General features: G+C 39.2%; 1 protein-coding gene across 3 annotated transcripts in view; it reads left to right on the forward strand.

Annotated features, from left to right (window-relative positions):
• The window catches only part of wwox (WW domain containing oxidoreductase), a 354592-nt gene that overhangs the window by 141530 nt on the left and 194663 nt on the right, over positions 1-18399 (forward strand). The window contains exon 9 of one of the 3 annotated variants that reach the window (XM_062992792.1): positions 2161-2233. The exons of the other annotated variants lie outside the window; for them this stretch is intronic. Within the exon in view, the coding sequence (XP_062848862.1) occupies positions 2161-2196 (36 nt within the window). The 3' untranslated portion in view covers positions 2197-2233. Of the gene's footprint in view, positions 1-2160; positions 2234-18399 lie in introns of those variants that run through there. 3 annotated transcript variants of the gene reach the window in all.

The raw sequence follows: 18399 nt of genomic DNA on the forward strand, positions 1-18399 counted from the left end.
ACATTTTTTTTTTTTTTCATATAGTTACTATTCTTTGGTTGTTTTGAGCAAATCTCTATGTTTTGTTATTCATTTACTGATGTGTGCACCACAGGCTGTTTTGGTGAGTGTTTTGATAAACATGGCAAATGTGTTTTCCTGTACCGTGTTTTCATTAGTGTGGAGTCTGTAATGTGATACAGTGGTACCTTGAAATTCAACATCAATTGGTTCTGAGAGTGGCATTGAGTTTAAAATGCGTTGAGTTTCGAGTTTTTTTTCCCCATACGGATGTTTGGTAAACCTGTTAATGTGTTCCATGGTCCCGTAGACTTGCATATATTTTAGGCTTATGTAAAATAATAGGATTGTTTTTGACACTTTGACACTAAAAATAACACAAATATAATACACTGATCAGTCGTAACATTATGACCACCTTTCATTGTGTTGGTCCCCCTTTTGCTGCCAAAACAGCCCTGCAACTGCGATGTACTGTTTGTCTGTTGGATCGGACCACACGGGCCAGCCTTCCCTCCCCACGTGCATCAATGAGCCTTGGCTCTGTGTCACTGGTTTACCTCTGTTCCTTCCTTGGACCACTTTTGATAGATACTGACCACTGCAGACCGGGAACACCGCACAAGAGCTGCAGTTTTGGAGATTTGGTCCTTGTCATTTTTCCTGCTTCTAATACATCAACTTTGAGGATAAAATGTTCACTTGCTGCCTAATATATCCCACCCACTAACAGGTGCCGTGATGAAGAGATAATTAGTGTTATTCACTTAACCTGTCAGTTGGTGTAAAAAAACACTGAAAAAAATGCTGATTCTTACAATTTCTCAGAACCCCGAGCTGTAACACAAGTTTAAAAGTGAAACAGTGAGGAAAATCCATATAAACACAGATACATGTTGAGCTTTCAGACTGGATTTGACTGTTATTCCGCACAGATGCAGTTTCGTCTCATATGCTCACTACCACACCACTCAAGCCGAGCACTGAACAAAGTGGCTGTTCATTGTTAATTTGAAATTACATAAATACATTTAAAAAAAAACAAACAGAACACGTTTAGTTTAAGGGAAACGCTGAGTTTTAGGGTACAAATTTCTCAACAAAGGCCGACAAAATTCTTGTCACTTATGTTCCGACTGTGTTCACCAGTAGTTCTACAACAGCCTTTGAACATTAGAATGTGATCAGTAACTGGTCCAGGCACAGACTGACTGATGAGCTACAGCTTTAGTGACAGCAGTGCCAGGTTTGCAGGTTTGCATATACAACTAGCTCTCAAAAGTATTTGGCTTATAGTTTTCATTGGTTTAATGCAATGTCAGGAACAAACAGTTTTCTTACTAATTCAGTGAGGAAGGTTAGTTAAACGGTTATTAAATCTTCCATAAACAGTACATTATGCTTGTGCCCTGTAACACTAACACTAGCTCATTTAAGAACACTTAATAAGGCACACCCTTTTATTATAATAATGGTTGCTGGAAGAGCCAATACAAATTTGTGTAGTATTTAAGGAGTAATGAAGTTTATATTTTTAAACTGCTGACTCAATAAAGCTCATTAAAGGAAGTGTTACGCTGCAGTTTTAATGGTTTTGCACATTCACTTGATCACCCTGTATTCCATCCAGTTTCCTCTTATGTGACTAACTTAATTTGTGTGTGTCCTTTATTTGTTATTTCCGCATCATCATTTTGCCCTGAGCGTTCTAACCAGCCAAATTCTGTGTTTTTTAATACCCACTTTTGTCTACAAGCCCATACAGAAATGTGAAAGCCACACTGTTTTCTTTCCCGTCATCTCTCTGCAGCAGAGCAACATTCTCTATGTGTTTCTCTTATTTATATAGCATGTTAATAATAAAAGTGCTTTTTTTAGGAAGCAGTGAATGGAAATGAAAACATTCTCTGCTGGATCGCTGCGCGGCCTCCACGCGGGTGGCTGCTCGCCTCAATTTGCCGTAAAACACAAAACAATTTGAAATTACAATGGGGAGAGATTAAGATGAGATTAAATGGGAGGGTGAGGCGCTTGATGGCAGAGAGAGATAGTGCATATTCATTATGACAGGATTGGGCTGGGGAGGAGGAGGAGCGGGACAGGCGCGGCGGCGGAAAGCAGATGGCATTGTAATTTAACTGGGATGTTTCCGAACCACAGGAACAAGGCGGCGCGTCACAAGTGAAGGATGCCTAGCATTTTAAAAGAAATCAATTGTGAGCTGGAAGGAGATGCGGTGCATACAGTAATTGAAAATTACCGGAGAGTTAAGCATGAAAGGCCTGGATCTGAAGATGGCATGCTGAAGATTGCTTTCCTTTAGCCCAGACTCCTCCTCGGCCAAAGTGCAGTTACCTAGCCTGGGGTGGACATAATAAAGAAAAGCAGGTTACAAGGAAAGTTGATGTGTGTGTCGCCCTGTGTGTGTGTGTGTGTGTGTCTGGGTTGGTGTGTTGATGTAAGCAGCAAAGCCCAAACCTCAGTAGGTGCTACCAGACACATCAGCTTTGTCTAAGCTGCATGACACAATCAATAATTACAACTGTTAATCAATAGGATTTAAAATAAGCATTGATTAAGCGTACAAGGTTACACAGGTCTATTGGTTTATATTAAGCTATGTTACACCAGAATGGTGGAAATGGACAGAAAATGTCCAGTAAGGGAGTTTAGAACTACAACTAAGTCATCCTTAACTTTTGCATGTATATCATTTCTATGGCTCATTTTCCTACATGGCTTTTTTCTTGGTACAGGGTTCTAGATAAAACATACATTTGTAATGAACCTTTTCATTATCTGAAGGGTTATTTCATGGTAAAATGGGCCAAGTCTGGATTTAGACCCCTAGTGTGTATAAGAAGGAACAATAGGACAGGCAGGGTAATGTACGCTGTAGATTAGCCTTTGTCTGATTTTATGTTGCTCATTCACAGTCACCACATAAGCATAAACATTATTGTTTTTAATAGCGTTACATACGTGCATGTTCTGTGATAGCCAAAACACCACCGGAACAAGACAGCTAGCTTTTTCACATAAATAATTGGCACAGCTTGGTATTGTATCAAATAACTAGAAACTAGATTTTTTTTGTATGTGTTATTTCCTCTTTTTCTCCCAATTTAGCATAGCCTATCTGCTTTAGGGGGCCCCGATTCCATTCAAGGAGGTTGTATATTCGCTTGACACACACTTCCTTCGACACATGCGCAGTCCACCAATCCCTTCTTATTTACCCATACTTCTGTGGATTTGCATGTGAGATTGGTTTCACGTACAGAGAGCCACACCCCAAATTCTGCACTCCTCCACATTCTGTACAGGCACCCTGGGCAACTAAGGTCCTTACACTGCTTCTATTTGTTCTATCTTTTCCCAGCCAGCAGACTAGAGGCCAGATTTGTCTGCTACAGGCACTGCCAATTGTGCCTGTAAGGGGGCGCCCAGCCAACCGGTAGCAGAGCTGAGATTCGACCTTGAGAGTTCAGAATCCCAGCACTGGTGTGCTAGTGGAATATCCAACTGCGCCACCTTTATTATAATCTATATATAAATATACCCTTGGAGAGTGGTTGTGTACAGGAATACTGAGATTTTACTACAGATGTTGAGTGATGTAAAAATCAGGACTGGCCCACTTCAGGACATCAATTTTCTTTATACTGTAACACTCTATTGTTGGTTTGACAGTGTGTTCTGAGTCATTGACTTTCTAAATGACAAGTCTTTCCCATTTGTTTAAGCTTTCTGGCAGGTGCTACCACTATTTTTTACAGTGTTAAAGGTGTAACTTGACTAATGTGACTTGTTAGATTTGCACTAAAAATGCCACTTAAATGTCAATATGAAAAGTTCAACATGAGCAAGCCATTTGCTGCCTGAATTCAAAGCTAGTCATACAGTTATAATTTTTTTTAATGTATTTTTTGATAGATCACTTGGAAGGCAAGAACCTTACTTTATATACTTGAAACATGCAACCTGAGAATGAAATATAAAACAGTTTATATGGATAAACGTTTTGTGAATGATTTTAGATGACTCACTGTTTCATTTAGAATATAAGTAATGATAACATTATACAACCATAAACGGGACATTTTAATCATGATATCCTTGCGTAGTGAAGGAGAGACTACAAGCTCATTGGTGGATACAGATGTTCTAATGAATTTCCAGATATAATGGGAAACTATCAAACCTCAGTAAGCTAGAAGCTTTTGCATGAGAAGAATGGGCAAAGATCTAACAAGAGAGGAGTCAAAAGCTTGTTAGTACTTAGTACTTATTTTAGAGGTTATCAAGGCAAAAGGATGTTCCACCAAGTACTGAAGCTGTTGCAACTTTATCTTTTAGCAATTGGTGTGGCTGAAACATTTGAACTCTTTAATTAGGTTGGTGTTCAGATATTTCCAGCCTTATAGTGTTTGTATTGGAAACATGACCATAGTGATGGAATAGTTAGAGTTTCTTTTTGAAGCTACATAAAACCATGGATGCAGGACAGGATGGTCAGGTGGGTATTTCATTTATAAAATAAATATTTTTATCACTCTGAAATTGTCTTTCCATCTGCACTCTGATGATGTAATTTCGTATCCCTTTTATCCAGTTAACACAACTCTGCTCTCAGGTTTAATTGAACAATTCCTTTATCCTTTTACCCCGTCCCCCTTTCTCACTTCTCTTGCTCCCCCATTATCTCTCTGTGATTCAGATATGAAGGTAGCACTAAACAGGTGTATGGGGACTTGCCCACCATTTCTCTTCACAGTTCTTATCTGTGGTCTCTGCACAAACCTTGAGTGAGGGACTTGACCGGCCTCATTTGGGTGCTCTGTCAAGTGCAGCCTCATTTGTTGTGCTTAAGGACGAGGGAGAATGAGGAAATTACAGAGGAATAAACGACTTTTCAATCAAAGCCAGGACCCATTTCCCCCCCTTATACTGTCAGGCGGCAGTATATGATTATAATATAATTATCCTGGGATTTAAAGGTGCAGACGAATCCTAACTCTGTTTATCATATACTGTCGGTAGTGTTATGAAGACCATCAATGAAAAATGCATTTTGTAATAAATATTGCTATTGGATGAGAATGAGAGTTTTAAAGAAAAAAATGAAGCTCTGGTTAGCCCTGTATGGGTCTCTGGTTCCTGTGCATAGATTACACAGTGTTCAGTCACATTGTTTGTGTTTTTTTCTGTGCGAGTGTGTGTGTGTGCTCATATACATGACAGTCGGGGTATATTTGCCTTAATTACTTTTTCTTTGTTTCTAGATTAACATTTTTGGATACAAACAGTCTGTCTGTGTGTTCGGAATCATTGTCTTGCTGGGAAGTCCAATTATGAACAAGGTTCAGTTTCAGCACAGAAGGCAAACTATTCCTCAACATGCCTTGGCGTTTCTGTGAATCCATTATGCCAGTCACATGATGAAGATTGCCAGGTCCTGCAGAAGAAAAACATCCCAACATCATCTCAACCTCCATGCTAGACCGTGAAGATAGTATTCATCTGGTCATGTGCCTCGCCTTTTTTTTGGACCAAACTTCTGATCCATATGGCCAAACGGTTCCTGTTTAGGTTTGTCACTCTATCTAAATTTGCAGGCCTACCCAAATTTATTCTGTCTGATTTTAGTCAACCCCCTCTGTGCTTCTTGGTCAAGAGTGTATACATTGTGTAGTCTGGTTATGAGGTCCTTGGTTGTTCAATGATCTTCTTACATGTTTCACTGGCACGTGTGTGCGTGCCATCATCAGGTCTACCTGAAAGTCTTTTGCAGTAACACATGGGTTTACGTTATTGTCATGATGAGGTTGTTAAGGCTTCTGGGCGAAATATTAGGATTTCATTAGGAAGTATGAGACTTCCATATACAGTACTCCAGTAATGTCTCAATGACTGTTTGAGGTCTTGGAAATCTTATACCTATTGTCCTTTTGGTGTATTAAACTAATTTCCTCGCAGCTTTTGTGACAGCTACTTGTGTACAACACACCTTGAACACTTGAGTCCTTTAGTGGTGTTTATGTCGCCGATCACACCTAAAGCAAATTAACAGTCATTATTGAGTTTCCAATGGTTTAATCATGCTGTAACCCAACATTAGGTCATACAGACCAGCAGTAGGTTTTAAGATCAGTAATATTATGTAAGGGTTAAATAGTTGTGACATGGTAGTATTAACCAAATATCCTGTTACTCTAAAATACTACATTATACACTTTCTTTTTTTAATAAATCCTTCCTTTTTTGGGGGGTTGATTATTTCCCATTGCACTCGTATGAACTAGGTAACATTGAACATGAGGTTATTAAAATATATTTTATATTATTGTAAAAATAGATTACTTATAAGTATTCCTGCATACTTACAGTTTCCCAAACCCCACCTGTCCTGTCCCCCACACTCCCTCTAAACACTGCTTCTATTTCCTCAGCTCATCTCTCTTCCTTTCATATCGAAATTCCCGGTGGCCAAATGCTTCCTCCCTTCCTAATCTGCTCATCAGGTCTTTTGCTTAAATCATGATGCATGGTCCCGGTCTGTGCAGAGGAGCCCCATTAGTCACGGAGCGACCATTCGACGTATCTACTTTTTATCCATCTCTTAAATCAGTCCGTGCTGTTATTGGCAGTGGGCTGGGCAGCCTCCAAGTGTGCTGATTGAAGTGGCATTGTTTGGGAGACAAGCAGTGCCGAATCAATAGGCAGTCTTACTAAATTACAGTTTGCATGAAAAATGAGGCCCTGCCCCCTTTTTAAAAGCTAGAGAGGTGTGAGATGAGGCCTGGAAGTGGTTTGTCATTACAATTAAAATACCTTCTCTGGCCAAGTGTAGAAATGAGAGATTGATTCATATCATTACCTTTATACTTTTTTTGCATAAATTGAGAAGTTAAAGCACCAAGAATGTTTCAGAAAGTACCTACATCTGTGATGTGGTTAAAAAAAAAACCATGTTCTTCTGCATTGCCATTTTGGCTGGCAGAGGGGGCACAGATGATTAATGTGTCAGTCTCTCTTAACTAACAATCACCTGTGCCTTGTAAGTCTTAATTCGCTTCAGGTGGATGTTTTATAGATGGGAGAAACCATCTATATACAATGGTTTCTCCCTTTTATACTTGAACATACAAAGAACAGAGAGTTGTGATTGGAGCTGACATCACTGGGCATGTTGGTAAAGTGAATTAAAGAGATGAGAAGGTGTTGGGTAGATATGGTGTTAGGGGCATAAATATGGAAAGGCAGAGGGTGGTAGAGTTTGCATAAAGGATGAAATAACTATAGTGGACATATTTAAGAAGAAGGAGTGATATGAGAATGAGGGAAGGGCACACAGTTTGACCATATCCTTATGCAGGAGAAGCAACCTGAAAGAGATTGGACAGTGTCATTACACAGCATTGGATGGTGGTCTGTTGGATGTCTTTGGACGTAAATAGGAGAAATAGTGTCAGGGCGGAACCAAGAATCAGATGGTAGTGGTTAAAGGAAGACTGTGGTGTGAAATTCTGAGAAAAGCTGAGACAGGCACTGTGTGGTGGTGACGGAGAGCTAGACAACTGGGCAACAGCCACTAAAGTGCTGAGGGAATCAGCTTGGAAGATACTTGGTGTAACATCTGGACAGTGGAACGAAGAAAAAGAGACTTGGTGGAATGAGAGTGCAGGAAAGTTTAAGAAGGAAAAGGTTGCTGAAAAAGAACTGGGGTCTCAAGAGAGACGAACTACGTAGGTCTGCTATGTTATACGACTTGGAGGCATCAGCTCTGACTAAAAGACAGGAGAGGGAGCTGAAGGTGCCACTGACAAAGATGCTGAAATTCTTACTGGGAGGGATGAAGATGGACAAGATTAAGAACGAGATTAGTAGAAGGACAGCGCAGGTCAGATGTTTTGGAGACAAAGTTAGGGAGGTGAGATTGAGATGATTTGGGCATGTGCAGAGGAGGAATGAGAGTTATATTGGTACATGGATGCGAGGAGGAGGAAAAGAAGGCCAAAGAAGAAGTTTGTGAAATCGGTGAGGGAGGACATGCAGGTGCTTGGGGTGACAGAGGAGAGAATTTAGGACAGGGCAAGATGGAGACAAATGATCCAAGTGGCGGCCCCTAACGGGAACAGCTGAAAGAAGAAGAATACCATGGCATTATAGCTTCAGTGCAAAATGCTGTGGCTAGCATTGGACACCAAACATGCCTTAGTTCAATTTAACTATTCAATTGTTCCGCCATTCAAAACATTTGGTTTTACTGTGCCTGTTTATAGATTTTATTTCTTTATATTATTTAAGAAAAATGCATTTTTAGGCCTTCTGAACTTCCTGTCACTAGCTTCTTATCTCTACTAAGTTGTTATTTTTTTTCTTCATGCTAGATGTCTCCTTCATCAGTAAAGAGTTCATTCCTAAACCCGTAACTCTCACCGCTAACCTTTAACCCGATGCTGTCTGGACTGCCTCTCAGACTCTGTGCTCTGCATTCAGGATGGGTTTGGGGGCTACTCACCATCCACTGAGAAAGGCTTAACGCTCCCAGTATATAGGGTTGGGTCATCTCTGTTTAAGGTTGTGCTTAGGCTCTAACCCCACACACTATTAATCATTCCTCCTGTTTTTTTTAACCCTGCCTTCATTTAGTGCTCCACCATGGTGCCAAGAGGGTCAATTAGACCCTGCAAGCCCTCTGTCCCAGGCTCCCTGAGACACAGTAGGGGTAATTAGGAAGTCTAATACCAGCCTGCTGAACAGAGGAGCATACTGTAAACACAAACAGCATACATTTGACCTCGGTTTGTTGAACTTTGTTTGTGTGACTGTTTGTTTGTGCTACTGTGCATTACTGCATTCATTCCAAACTAATATTGTCATTCCACTGATTTGGTATATGTATTATAGGAGGTGTATAGCTGTAATAAAGGTATGTGTATACCTCATGACGTTAGTTCTTGAGGCAGGCTCAGATTTGAGCATCACATTTGTGAAAAACAGCAGTGATGGTTAGTTGGATGGTTGGATGAATGGATGGATGAATAAATAAATAGACAGCTAGATAGATAGGATACGTTTGTGCATAAAAGTGTGTGTGTGTGTGTGTTTAAGTAAGTATAAAAGAGAGTAATGATTAAAGACACTTTTTTACATTACAATGTTTCACTAAAACAAGTAGCTCTTCAATAGCTGCTTTTATTCCATAAAGAAGTGTGTGTGTGTGTGTTTGTGTGTACACGGGCAGAGAAAAAGCAGTAATAAACATGCATTATGGTGGTGATCCTGTAGCCAGCATCAGACTGCCATTGACTGATCATCACACAGCTCCATATGATAATGGATCCTCTGACTGGAACATGTCAGGCTCATTGTGATGTAAAAGCATTCTTTAACCCAAGGCTGGAGAGGGGGTGGGAGCCATGTCATTGGCCCCCAATCGTATTAAATGTAACATGACTTTAAAAGCAATGGCAGTGGAAGCAGCGAGCGCACGGCTGAATCTTTATCCTGTCTGAGCACCACTTTACTGGGGTTCTGCTTCAGAGACTTTTTATAGCCATGTTCAGAATCGGATATTGAGTATGATTTCACGCCAAACACTCTCTCTTAATTAAATTGCTTAATCTGAAATTAGCCTCTCATGTGATGTGAATGATGTTAGTAATTCAGTGGGTTCGGCTGATTGTCTCATTGCATGTTTTCAGTTGTAATTTTTGGTTAAGTGGCACAATGTGGGGAAATAAAATTCACTTTTGCATATGTCACACAGTAATTTTTGATCATTAAACCAATTTAACAACACAAAGGAAACTTCAGTAAAACACAATGCTATGTGAAACACTTTTACTCAGGGAGCCACCATAAGGGCTTTATAAATTGAGTTCTAATTGGTCGATGAAGATAAGACAATTGACGTCAATTAGCTTTTGTTAGCAATATTTTCTAATAACTAGAGCAGGTGTAGCCTAGTGGTTAAGGTACTGGACTAGTAACCAAAAGGTCACTGGTTCAAGCCCCACCACTGCCAGGTTGCTACTGTTGGGCCCTTGAGCAAGGCCCTTAACCCTCAATTGCTTAGACAATATACTGTCACAGTACTGTAAGTCGCTTTGGATACAAGCGTCTGCTAAATGCCAAAAATGTAAATGTAATAACTCAAAATGTTGCACAGCTTACATTTATTTCATTTGAATGGGCACTGATACTTGGGGGAAAGGGTGCATCACTGTAATGTATACCAAGATGCTATAGTAGCAGTATGCATGACACTTTGTTCTCTATCTGCCCAACAATTAGGGCGAAATGTACTTCATATAAAGGGCCCATAAAAAGGCACTACTTGGAATATTGAGAAACCTAACCAAGTCTAGTTAGTATAAAACCTTTCTAATGGTTTGTGACAACTCATTCAAAGTGACAAAAATCCCAAAAGCACAGCCAAGATTTTAACCTCAGCTAATGTCAGTGTTTATGACTCCACTATATGAAATTGAGACTGGCAAAATGGGATTCGCAAAAAAGCACTACGATGATAGTACTTAGTAAGCAAATTATTTAAATTTTTTTTTGAAATAACAAATAATTACAAAACAAATAACAAATATTCTGCTAGCACACCAGCACAGAGATCCTGAACACCCCGGTTCCAATCTCAGCTCTGCTACTGGTCGGCTGGGCGCCATCTAGTGGGCACAATTGGCAGTGCCTGCAGCAGACATAAATTGGCCCCGTGTTTGCTGGGTGGGGAAATGACCGGACTAAGTGGGTGGGGTCTTCAAATGCTGTGCAAGGACCCTGGTTAGCAGACTGAGGCGCCTGTGCAGAAGCATGGGCGTAAAGAAGGGGTCCGCTAGGACTGCGCATGCATTGGAGGGCACATGAGCAGCAAATATACTCACCTCGAAAGGGGATCCATGGCAGTGGAAGGCAGATTGACTATGCTAATTCGGGAGAAGAAAGGGAGAAAATGCATAAATAAATAAATAAAAAACAAATAAAAAAATGTAGTTCATTGTTATTTCAGTGATAGATAAAATGGTATGAATATTTTAAGTCGAGAGCTTGTGGTTGTATGCAGGGAACAATGTAAGACAGTAATAAGAAAGCTGGTGCAAGTCAAAACTGTTGACTAATTGAACTGTTGTTCATTGAAAAGCTACCTGTCATTCTGTGTGTGTGTGTGTGTGTGTGTGTTTGCGTGGTTATCTTATTAGTCTTGGCTGATTGAGTCTTCTCTGAGTACTGGGCGAGGCCATCTCTCTCTCATTGATTCTTTAACATCCCATCAGCCAGTGCAGAGAATATCATCCAACAAAACATTAAGTAAACCAATAGAGAGTGCTAGACTGGTAATGTAAAATCCATTGTGTTTTCATCGTGCTAATTGATCAGACACTAGCGGAGATAGTCTATGTTTAGCTGTTGATTTTTCTTTCTCTCCTCTTTGCTCAAATTGTCTCCATCAAACACTGTGTCTGCGTCCCGCCGGGAGAAATTAGCTAATGATGTAATTACCGCGAGTCCAGTGCCGATAGTGAGCTATTGTTTGGAAAAATAATGGATACTTTCCTGATTCTGGTCGGCACTTTGGCTTGTTCTGCCTTCAGAGGTATTAAGCTCTTGAGAGAATTGATTCTCTCGTTCCTCAAATAGAGCCAAATGGATTATGGAGGATGTGTAGACTCTTTGATTCTATAGCACTGAAAAAAGCCACCCAGCATTCTCAGCTGCATGGCTATGTAAAGCTCACAGTACATTCTAAATAAATAACAATTTCCTTTCATTTCTTTATCTCTAGACACTTGTTTTCATTCACTGACATTGCTATATTTTATACATTTATTTTCAACATCTATGCCTGTGTCTTGTGTTGTCCAATATACAATTGAGTGAACCATGTTTGAATACATCGGCATTAAACTATTTATTGATCTGTGGTAATAAATGAACATGAAGTCTTGTAGGTTTTAATCTAAAATATCAGTGTTGTATCCAGGTAGGTGTAAATGTACCTTATTTCCCTTCAAAAAGATTTGAATCTGACTGCTTAAACATATTCAGGACCAATGAGGTGTGTATAAATAGTGTATTGCATTGGGCTCCATTAATTTTAGGCTTGGAGGTATTTATTTAGCTTATTATTTGACACTAATAAGATTGATTCATTCATGGTCTGTTTTACCCCAGTAGGTCATTTCACTGGGTGAAAAGCAGAAAACAACCCAGACAGGTCGCCAGTTTTAAGCCCTGTCCAAAATTTTTTGAGTGTTGCAGGCAGCAAATCAAAACTGTGTCTATATTTACATAATACGATGAGGCTGGACAGTCAAAACTTAAAATTTTTGTATTTTTTGTCAGTTGAATTAAGTTTCAAGAAATTAAGAAATTACAGATAATTTTTACTGCATTGTACAAATTGTCCCAACTTAAATTATAAGCTTCTCAGATGGCACAGCGGTAAAACATGCTAGCACACCAGAACTGACATTTCAAATTCATCGGTTTGAAACTCAGCTACATGAACAATGGTTGGCTGTTGTTCATACAGGGTGGGAGCCGGACGGGACCTCATAACTGATGCAATTATGACCTCTGCTTGTTGATGGATGTGCCCGCACAGAGACGAGGGATAATGTTTTGATCAGCGTTTGTCTCTCCATACCTAAAGCTGATCCACATATAAATATTGTGCAGGTGAACAGATGCAGTCGGGTACTGCACACGTGTCGGAGGGGGCGTGTGTCAGTCTCGGCTCTCCTCAACCAGGTTGGAGATTAACATCAGTATAGAGGAAGCATAATGCGATTGGGTAATTGGATATGCTGAAGTCGGGAGAAAAAGGGGAGAAAATGCAGAAACAAAATAAAAAAAATAATCTGACATATATTTAAGTGTAATAAGTGTTTACTTATTGATAGGTTGCTGATTAAGATGCAAACCTTTGTTCTACAAAAAATACCAATTTAATCTGTGCTGGCCAGAGAGGGGTGCAGCACTTTTTTTAGGTTGGTTCAGATAAAAGTGCTGTAAACGTAAAGGCCACACAAGTCACATTTTAAACCTTTTTTATAGGTAGCTTGCAATAACAAATTTTTCTCTGCCCTGCAATATTCTGTCTTGCAACTAAAATAAAAATCACTGTTATAACAATTTAAGCACAGACCAACTGAAAACAGCAATGAATAGAAAGTGGTTGGTCAAGTGTGTCTCTCCATACACAAAGCTGATCCACATATAAATATTGTGCAGGTGAAAAGATGCAGTCGGGTACTGCACACGTGTTGGAGGGGGCGTGTGTCAGTCTCGGCTCTCCTCAACCAGGGTGGAGATTAACATCAGTATAGAGGAAGCATAATGCGATTGGGTAATTGGATATGCTGAAGTCGGGAGAAAAAGGGGAGAAAATGCAGAAACAAAATAAAAAAAATAATCTGACATATATTTAAGTGTAATAAGTGTTTACTTATTGATAGGTTGCTGATTAAGATGCAAACCTTTGTTCTACAAAAAATACCAATTTAATCTGTGCTGGCCAGAGAGGGGTGCAGCACTTTTTTTAGGTTGGTTCAGATAAAAGTGCTGTAAACGTAAAGGCCACACAAGTCACATTTTAAACCTTTTTTATAGGTAGCTTGCAATAACAAATTTTTCTCTGCCCTGCAATATTCTGTCTTGCAACTAAAATAAAAATCACTGTTATAACAATTTAAGCACAGACCAACTGAAAACAGCAATGAATAGAAAGTGGTTGGTCAAGTGTGTCTCTCCATACACAAAGCTGATCCACATATAAATATTGTGCAGGTGAAAAGATGCAGTCGGGTACTGCACACGTGTTGGAGGGGGCGTGTGTCAGTCTCGGCTCTCCTCAACCAGGGTGGAGATTAACATCAGTATAGAGGAAGCATAATGCGAATTGAATGTAATTGGATATGCTAAAGTTGGGAGAAAAAGGGGAGAAAATGCATAAACAAAATTAAAAAATATATAATTGATATATATATTTTAATGTACTAAGTGTTTACTCATTGATAGGTTGCTGATTAAGATGCAGACCTTGTACTACAGAAAAATGCCAGTTGAATCTGTGCTGGCCAGAGAGGGGTGCAGCACTATTTTAGGTTGGTTCAGATAAAAGTGTACAGAAAGTGCTGTAAACCTAAAGGCCACACAAGTCACATTTTAAAACCTTTTTTCATAGGTTGCTTGCAATAACACATTTTTATCAAATGGATCTCTGCCCTGCAATATTCTGTCTTGCAACTAAAATAAATATCTGAAACGACACTATGCAATACACAATCTTTAGCACGGACCAACTGAAAACAACAATGAATAGAAAGCGGGTGGTCAGGTGTAATAAGATGATTTGCATATTAAGCATAATCAGATTTCAGTCTGGCTGACTGGAGATGCATTTGACTTATTGATGTGAATGCATGCAACTAAGGTTTTATCTAGATACCATGCAAATACTTGACTCGTAAAACAACCAGGTATTAAAAGGATGAGAAATTCATTTTCATTTAACACAGGGTTATTAGCATTAGACATAGGGTTACTATTAAAAATAAATAGAATAGTTTACTTTCAATACATAAAATACATTAATGTATGACATGTAAAACAGTGTAACATACACTGATCAGCCATAACATTAAAACCACCTCCTTGTTTCTACACTTACTGTCCATTTTATCAGCAGCGCTGCTGGAGTTTTTAAACACCTCGCTGTCACTGCTAGACTGAGAATAGTCCACCAACCAAAAATATCCAGCCAACAGCGCCCCGTGGGCAGCGTCCTGTGACCACTGATGAAGGTCTAGAAGATGACCAACACAAACAGCAGCAATAGATGAGCGATCGTCTCTGACTTTACATCTACAAGGTGGACCAACTAGGTAGGAGTGTCTAATAGAGTGGACAGTCAGTGGACATGGTACAGTGGACCCTTGACTTGCAAATTTAATTGGTTCCGAAAGGCTGTTCTTAAGTCAAAATGTTCGTTAGTTAAACCTATTTTTCCCATAAGAAATAATGTAAATAGAATCAATCCATGCCAGACCTCCCAAACCACCCCATTACCTAACCTTTCTAATGTTTTTTGTTATAAATACAAGTATATTTTCCCTTAATCTTAAATTATAGAATAGTCCGCTGTCCGAATGTTCGCTCACTGTATAGAGAGAGAGAGAGAGAGAGAGTCTGTAGTTCGTAGTCTGAAATTTGTTCGTACGTTAAGTTGAAAAAGATCATTCATAACCCAAAATGTTCGTATGGTAAATTGTTTGTAACTCAAGGGTCCACTGTATTTAAAAACTCCTGCAGCGCTGCTGTGTCTGATCCACTCATATCAGCACAACACACACTAACACACCACCACCATGTCAGTGTCACTGCAGTGCTGAGAATCATCCACCACCTAAACAATACCTGCTCTGTGGTGGTCCTGTGGGGGTCCTGAACATTGAAGAACAGGGTAAAAGCAGCAGGCTAAAAAGGTATGCAGAGAAATAGATGGACTACAGTCAGTAATTGTAGAACTACAAAGTGCTTCTATATGGTAAGTGGAGCTGATAAAATGGACAGTGAGTGTAGAAACAATGTTATGGCTGATCAGTGTATTTGTTTTAAGTCAAAGAGCTGGTTATTAATGCATGCCCACATATATGGTCTGTATCCCTCTGCGTCTTCATAAACATTGCAAAGTTACCCCTGAGAGGGGTAAATAATCAGCTTATTTGTATGTGTGTTGTTCTCGTAGAGTCACTAAATGTGAACCGAATGCAAGGCTGATCACGGATTTTTTTCAACAGTTTTTTAATCATTTTACATTTTTAAGCTTGCTTTGTTATTCCACATATATCTGACAGTTTAGTGCATCAATGCAACTTCCCTAATGTTTCAAATCACCTACAAGATGATGTGGGGGGGAAAGAAAAAGATTTACATTTAGAGTTTATAAAATTGTCCTTCCATGTGATAGCTGTGCGCAGTGTTGGTAAATTATGGCCATTTAAAATCCATAAACCTGTTATTGTGCGTAATACTTATTAATTTATCTGTGTTTAAGGTGCAGTTAAGCTCTGAATGTGCAAGAGGTTAAATAAACAGCTCTGTGAACCCCCACCATCCTTCTCATTTTGATGGTTGCCTTGTTTTTTGCTTTTTTTCGATTTGGGGATGGGTTGCGAGAGGCATTGCAAGGAAATAAGTCTCTCTGTGTCTGCTTTATTGACACTGTATTCATAATGTGATATGATCCTATAATAATGGACCTTTGTGACGTGAGTGGAATATCATTCCACTGCTTTTAGAAATGCAGACGCAGAGCAGTGTTACTTGGTATGGTGATAATTAGATGATAGAGCGAGGGCTGTACGACAATATTTATTGAAACCTATTACTTTTATTATAAATGTGGGTATTAGTAATTTAGCTGTTGCGCTGTGCTAATCTTAATGATGGGTCTAAATGGTTTGTTTTTATTGATATGAAAAGTATATGGTGTGGCTCCAGCAGTGCTAAATGATTATGTAGTTTTCTTTTAGTTTAGATAGAAATGTAAATGTGTATATAATGTAAATCGTTGCATGTTTGTCTTTTACTGTTGTAAGATAAATTGAAAACAGACATTATCTCTGTTTTTTTATATTGCATCTGCCACCACAATTCTATTAATAAATAAACCAAATAGATATTTTTTTCCAATGTTAAATCCATTTTCTATTTGTAATATTTATTCAGCCTTATTTTTATGTTTATACAATCCCAATATTAAGAAGATTAAATTTTATGATTCTGTATGAAATAAGAAAAAAGGTCCTTTCTCTCCCTAGCAGCCTGCTGATAGAGATACTGTTATTCACTATTCACATATAATCTTCTTTCTTTTCATCAGTCTGTTTTCCCTCATGGCTCACAGGAATAGACCAAGTGTAATTTTCCAATTGTTAGATGCAATAACAAAAAGACACCCCCCCCCCCCCCCCCCCAAAAAAAAAGTGCATTTATAACATTTAACCTTTTGCATAAAACCCATAAGTTTTATGTCATTCAATATGGACTAAAACAGGTATGTTTTATCCTAATCAGACTATTAACTATTATTTCAGCAAGCCCTATATACACTGATCAGCCATAACATTAAAACCACCTCTTTGTTTCTGCACTCACTGTCCATTTTATCAGCTCCACTTACCATATAGAAGCACTTTGTAGTTCTACGATTACTGACTGTAGTCCATTTGTTTCTCTGCATACTTTTTTAGCCTGCTTTCACCCCGTTCTTCAATGGTCAGGACCACCACAGAGCAGGTATTATTTAGGTGGTGGATCATTCTCAGCACTGCAGTGACACTGACATGGTGCTCGTGTGTTAGTGTATGTTGTGCTGGTACGAGTGGATCAGACACAGCAGCGCTGCTGGAGTTTTTAAATACCGTGTCCACTCACTGTCCACTCTATTAGACACTCCTACCTAGTTGGTTCACCTTGTAGATGTAAAGTCAGAGACGATCGCTCATCTATTGCTCCTGTTTGAGTTGGTCATCTTCTAGACCTTGATCAGTGGTCACAGGACGCTGCCCACGGGGCACTGTAGGCTGGATATTTTTGGTCGGTGGACTTTTCTCAGTCCAGCAGTGACAGTGAGGTGTTTAAAAACTCCATCAGCATTGCTGTGTGTTATCCACTCATGGCTTATGGCTGATCAGTGTATGTGGTAAACAAAGTAAAAGTAACACCACATAAAAAAGCTTAATTTTGAGGTAGTTTAGTCAGTTATTTAGAAAATATTCAGACCCTTTGTCTGTTTGCACACTTTATTGTGATGTGGATTTGATGTTGATTAGACATAATTGTCAGTTTAAGTTAACACTTAATTACCCAAAATAGCATAGTGACAAATTTTTTTTAAAGTTAATTAAAAATCAAAAACTATTATATTTTATTTACACAGGTTTTCAAACCCTTTGCTGTGGCCCATTGAATAGTGGTCATGTGCATCCTGTTTGCTTTAATTATCCTTAAGATAACTATCCTCCAGCACTTATTGTCCTTACAGTCTACTTATTGTAATTCAAATTAATTGGACATAGTTTGTAAGAGCACTTACCTGGTCTGTAAGGATTCCCAATCTGCACTGCATTGTCAGGACAAAAACAAAGCCATGAAGTCCAAGGAACTGTCTGTTGGTCTGTGCAATCAAATTGTGGCAAGGAATGTTTTTCACTGTTCCCAGGACCACAGTGGCTTCAATAATTTTGAAATGGGAGAAGCTTGGTTCAGCTTTGAACCTTCCAAGAGCTGACCATGGCCTTGTTGGGCTGAACAGTAAGCACTATGTCTAGTGATAAACAGGCACTGCGCATCACTTGGCTAAGACCATCCCCA

The sequence above is a fragment of the Trichomycterus rosablanca genome, chromosome 1 (genome assembly GCF_030014385.1).
Source record: "Trichomycterus rosablanca isolate fTriRos1 chromosome 1, fTriRos1.hap1, whole genome shotgun sequence".
In the NCBI taxonomy this organism is placed as follows: Eukaryota; Metazoa; Chordata; class Actinopteri; order Siluriformes; family Trichomycteridae; genus Trichomycterus; species Trichomycterus rosablanca.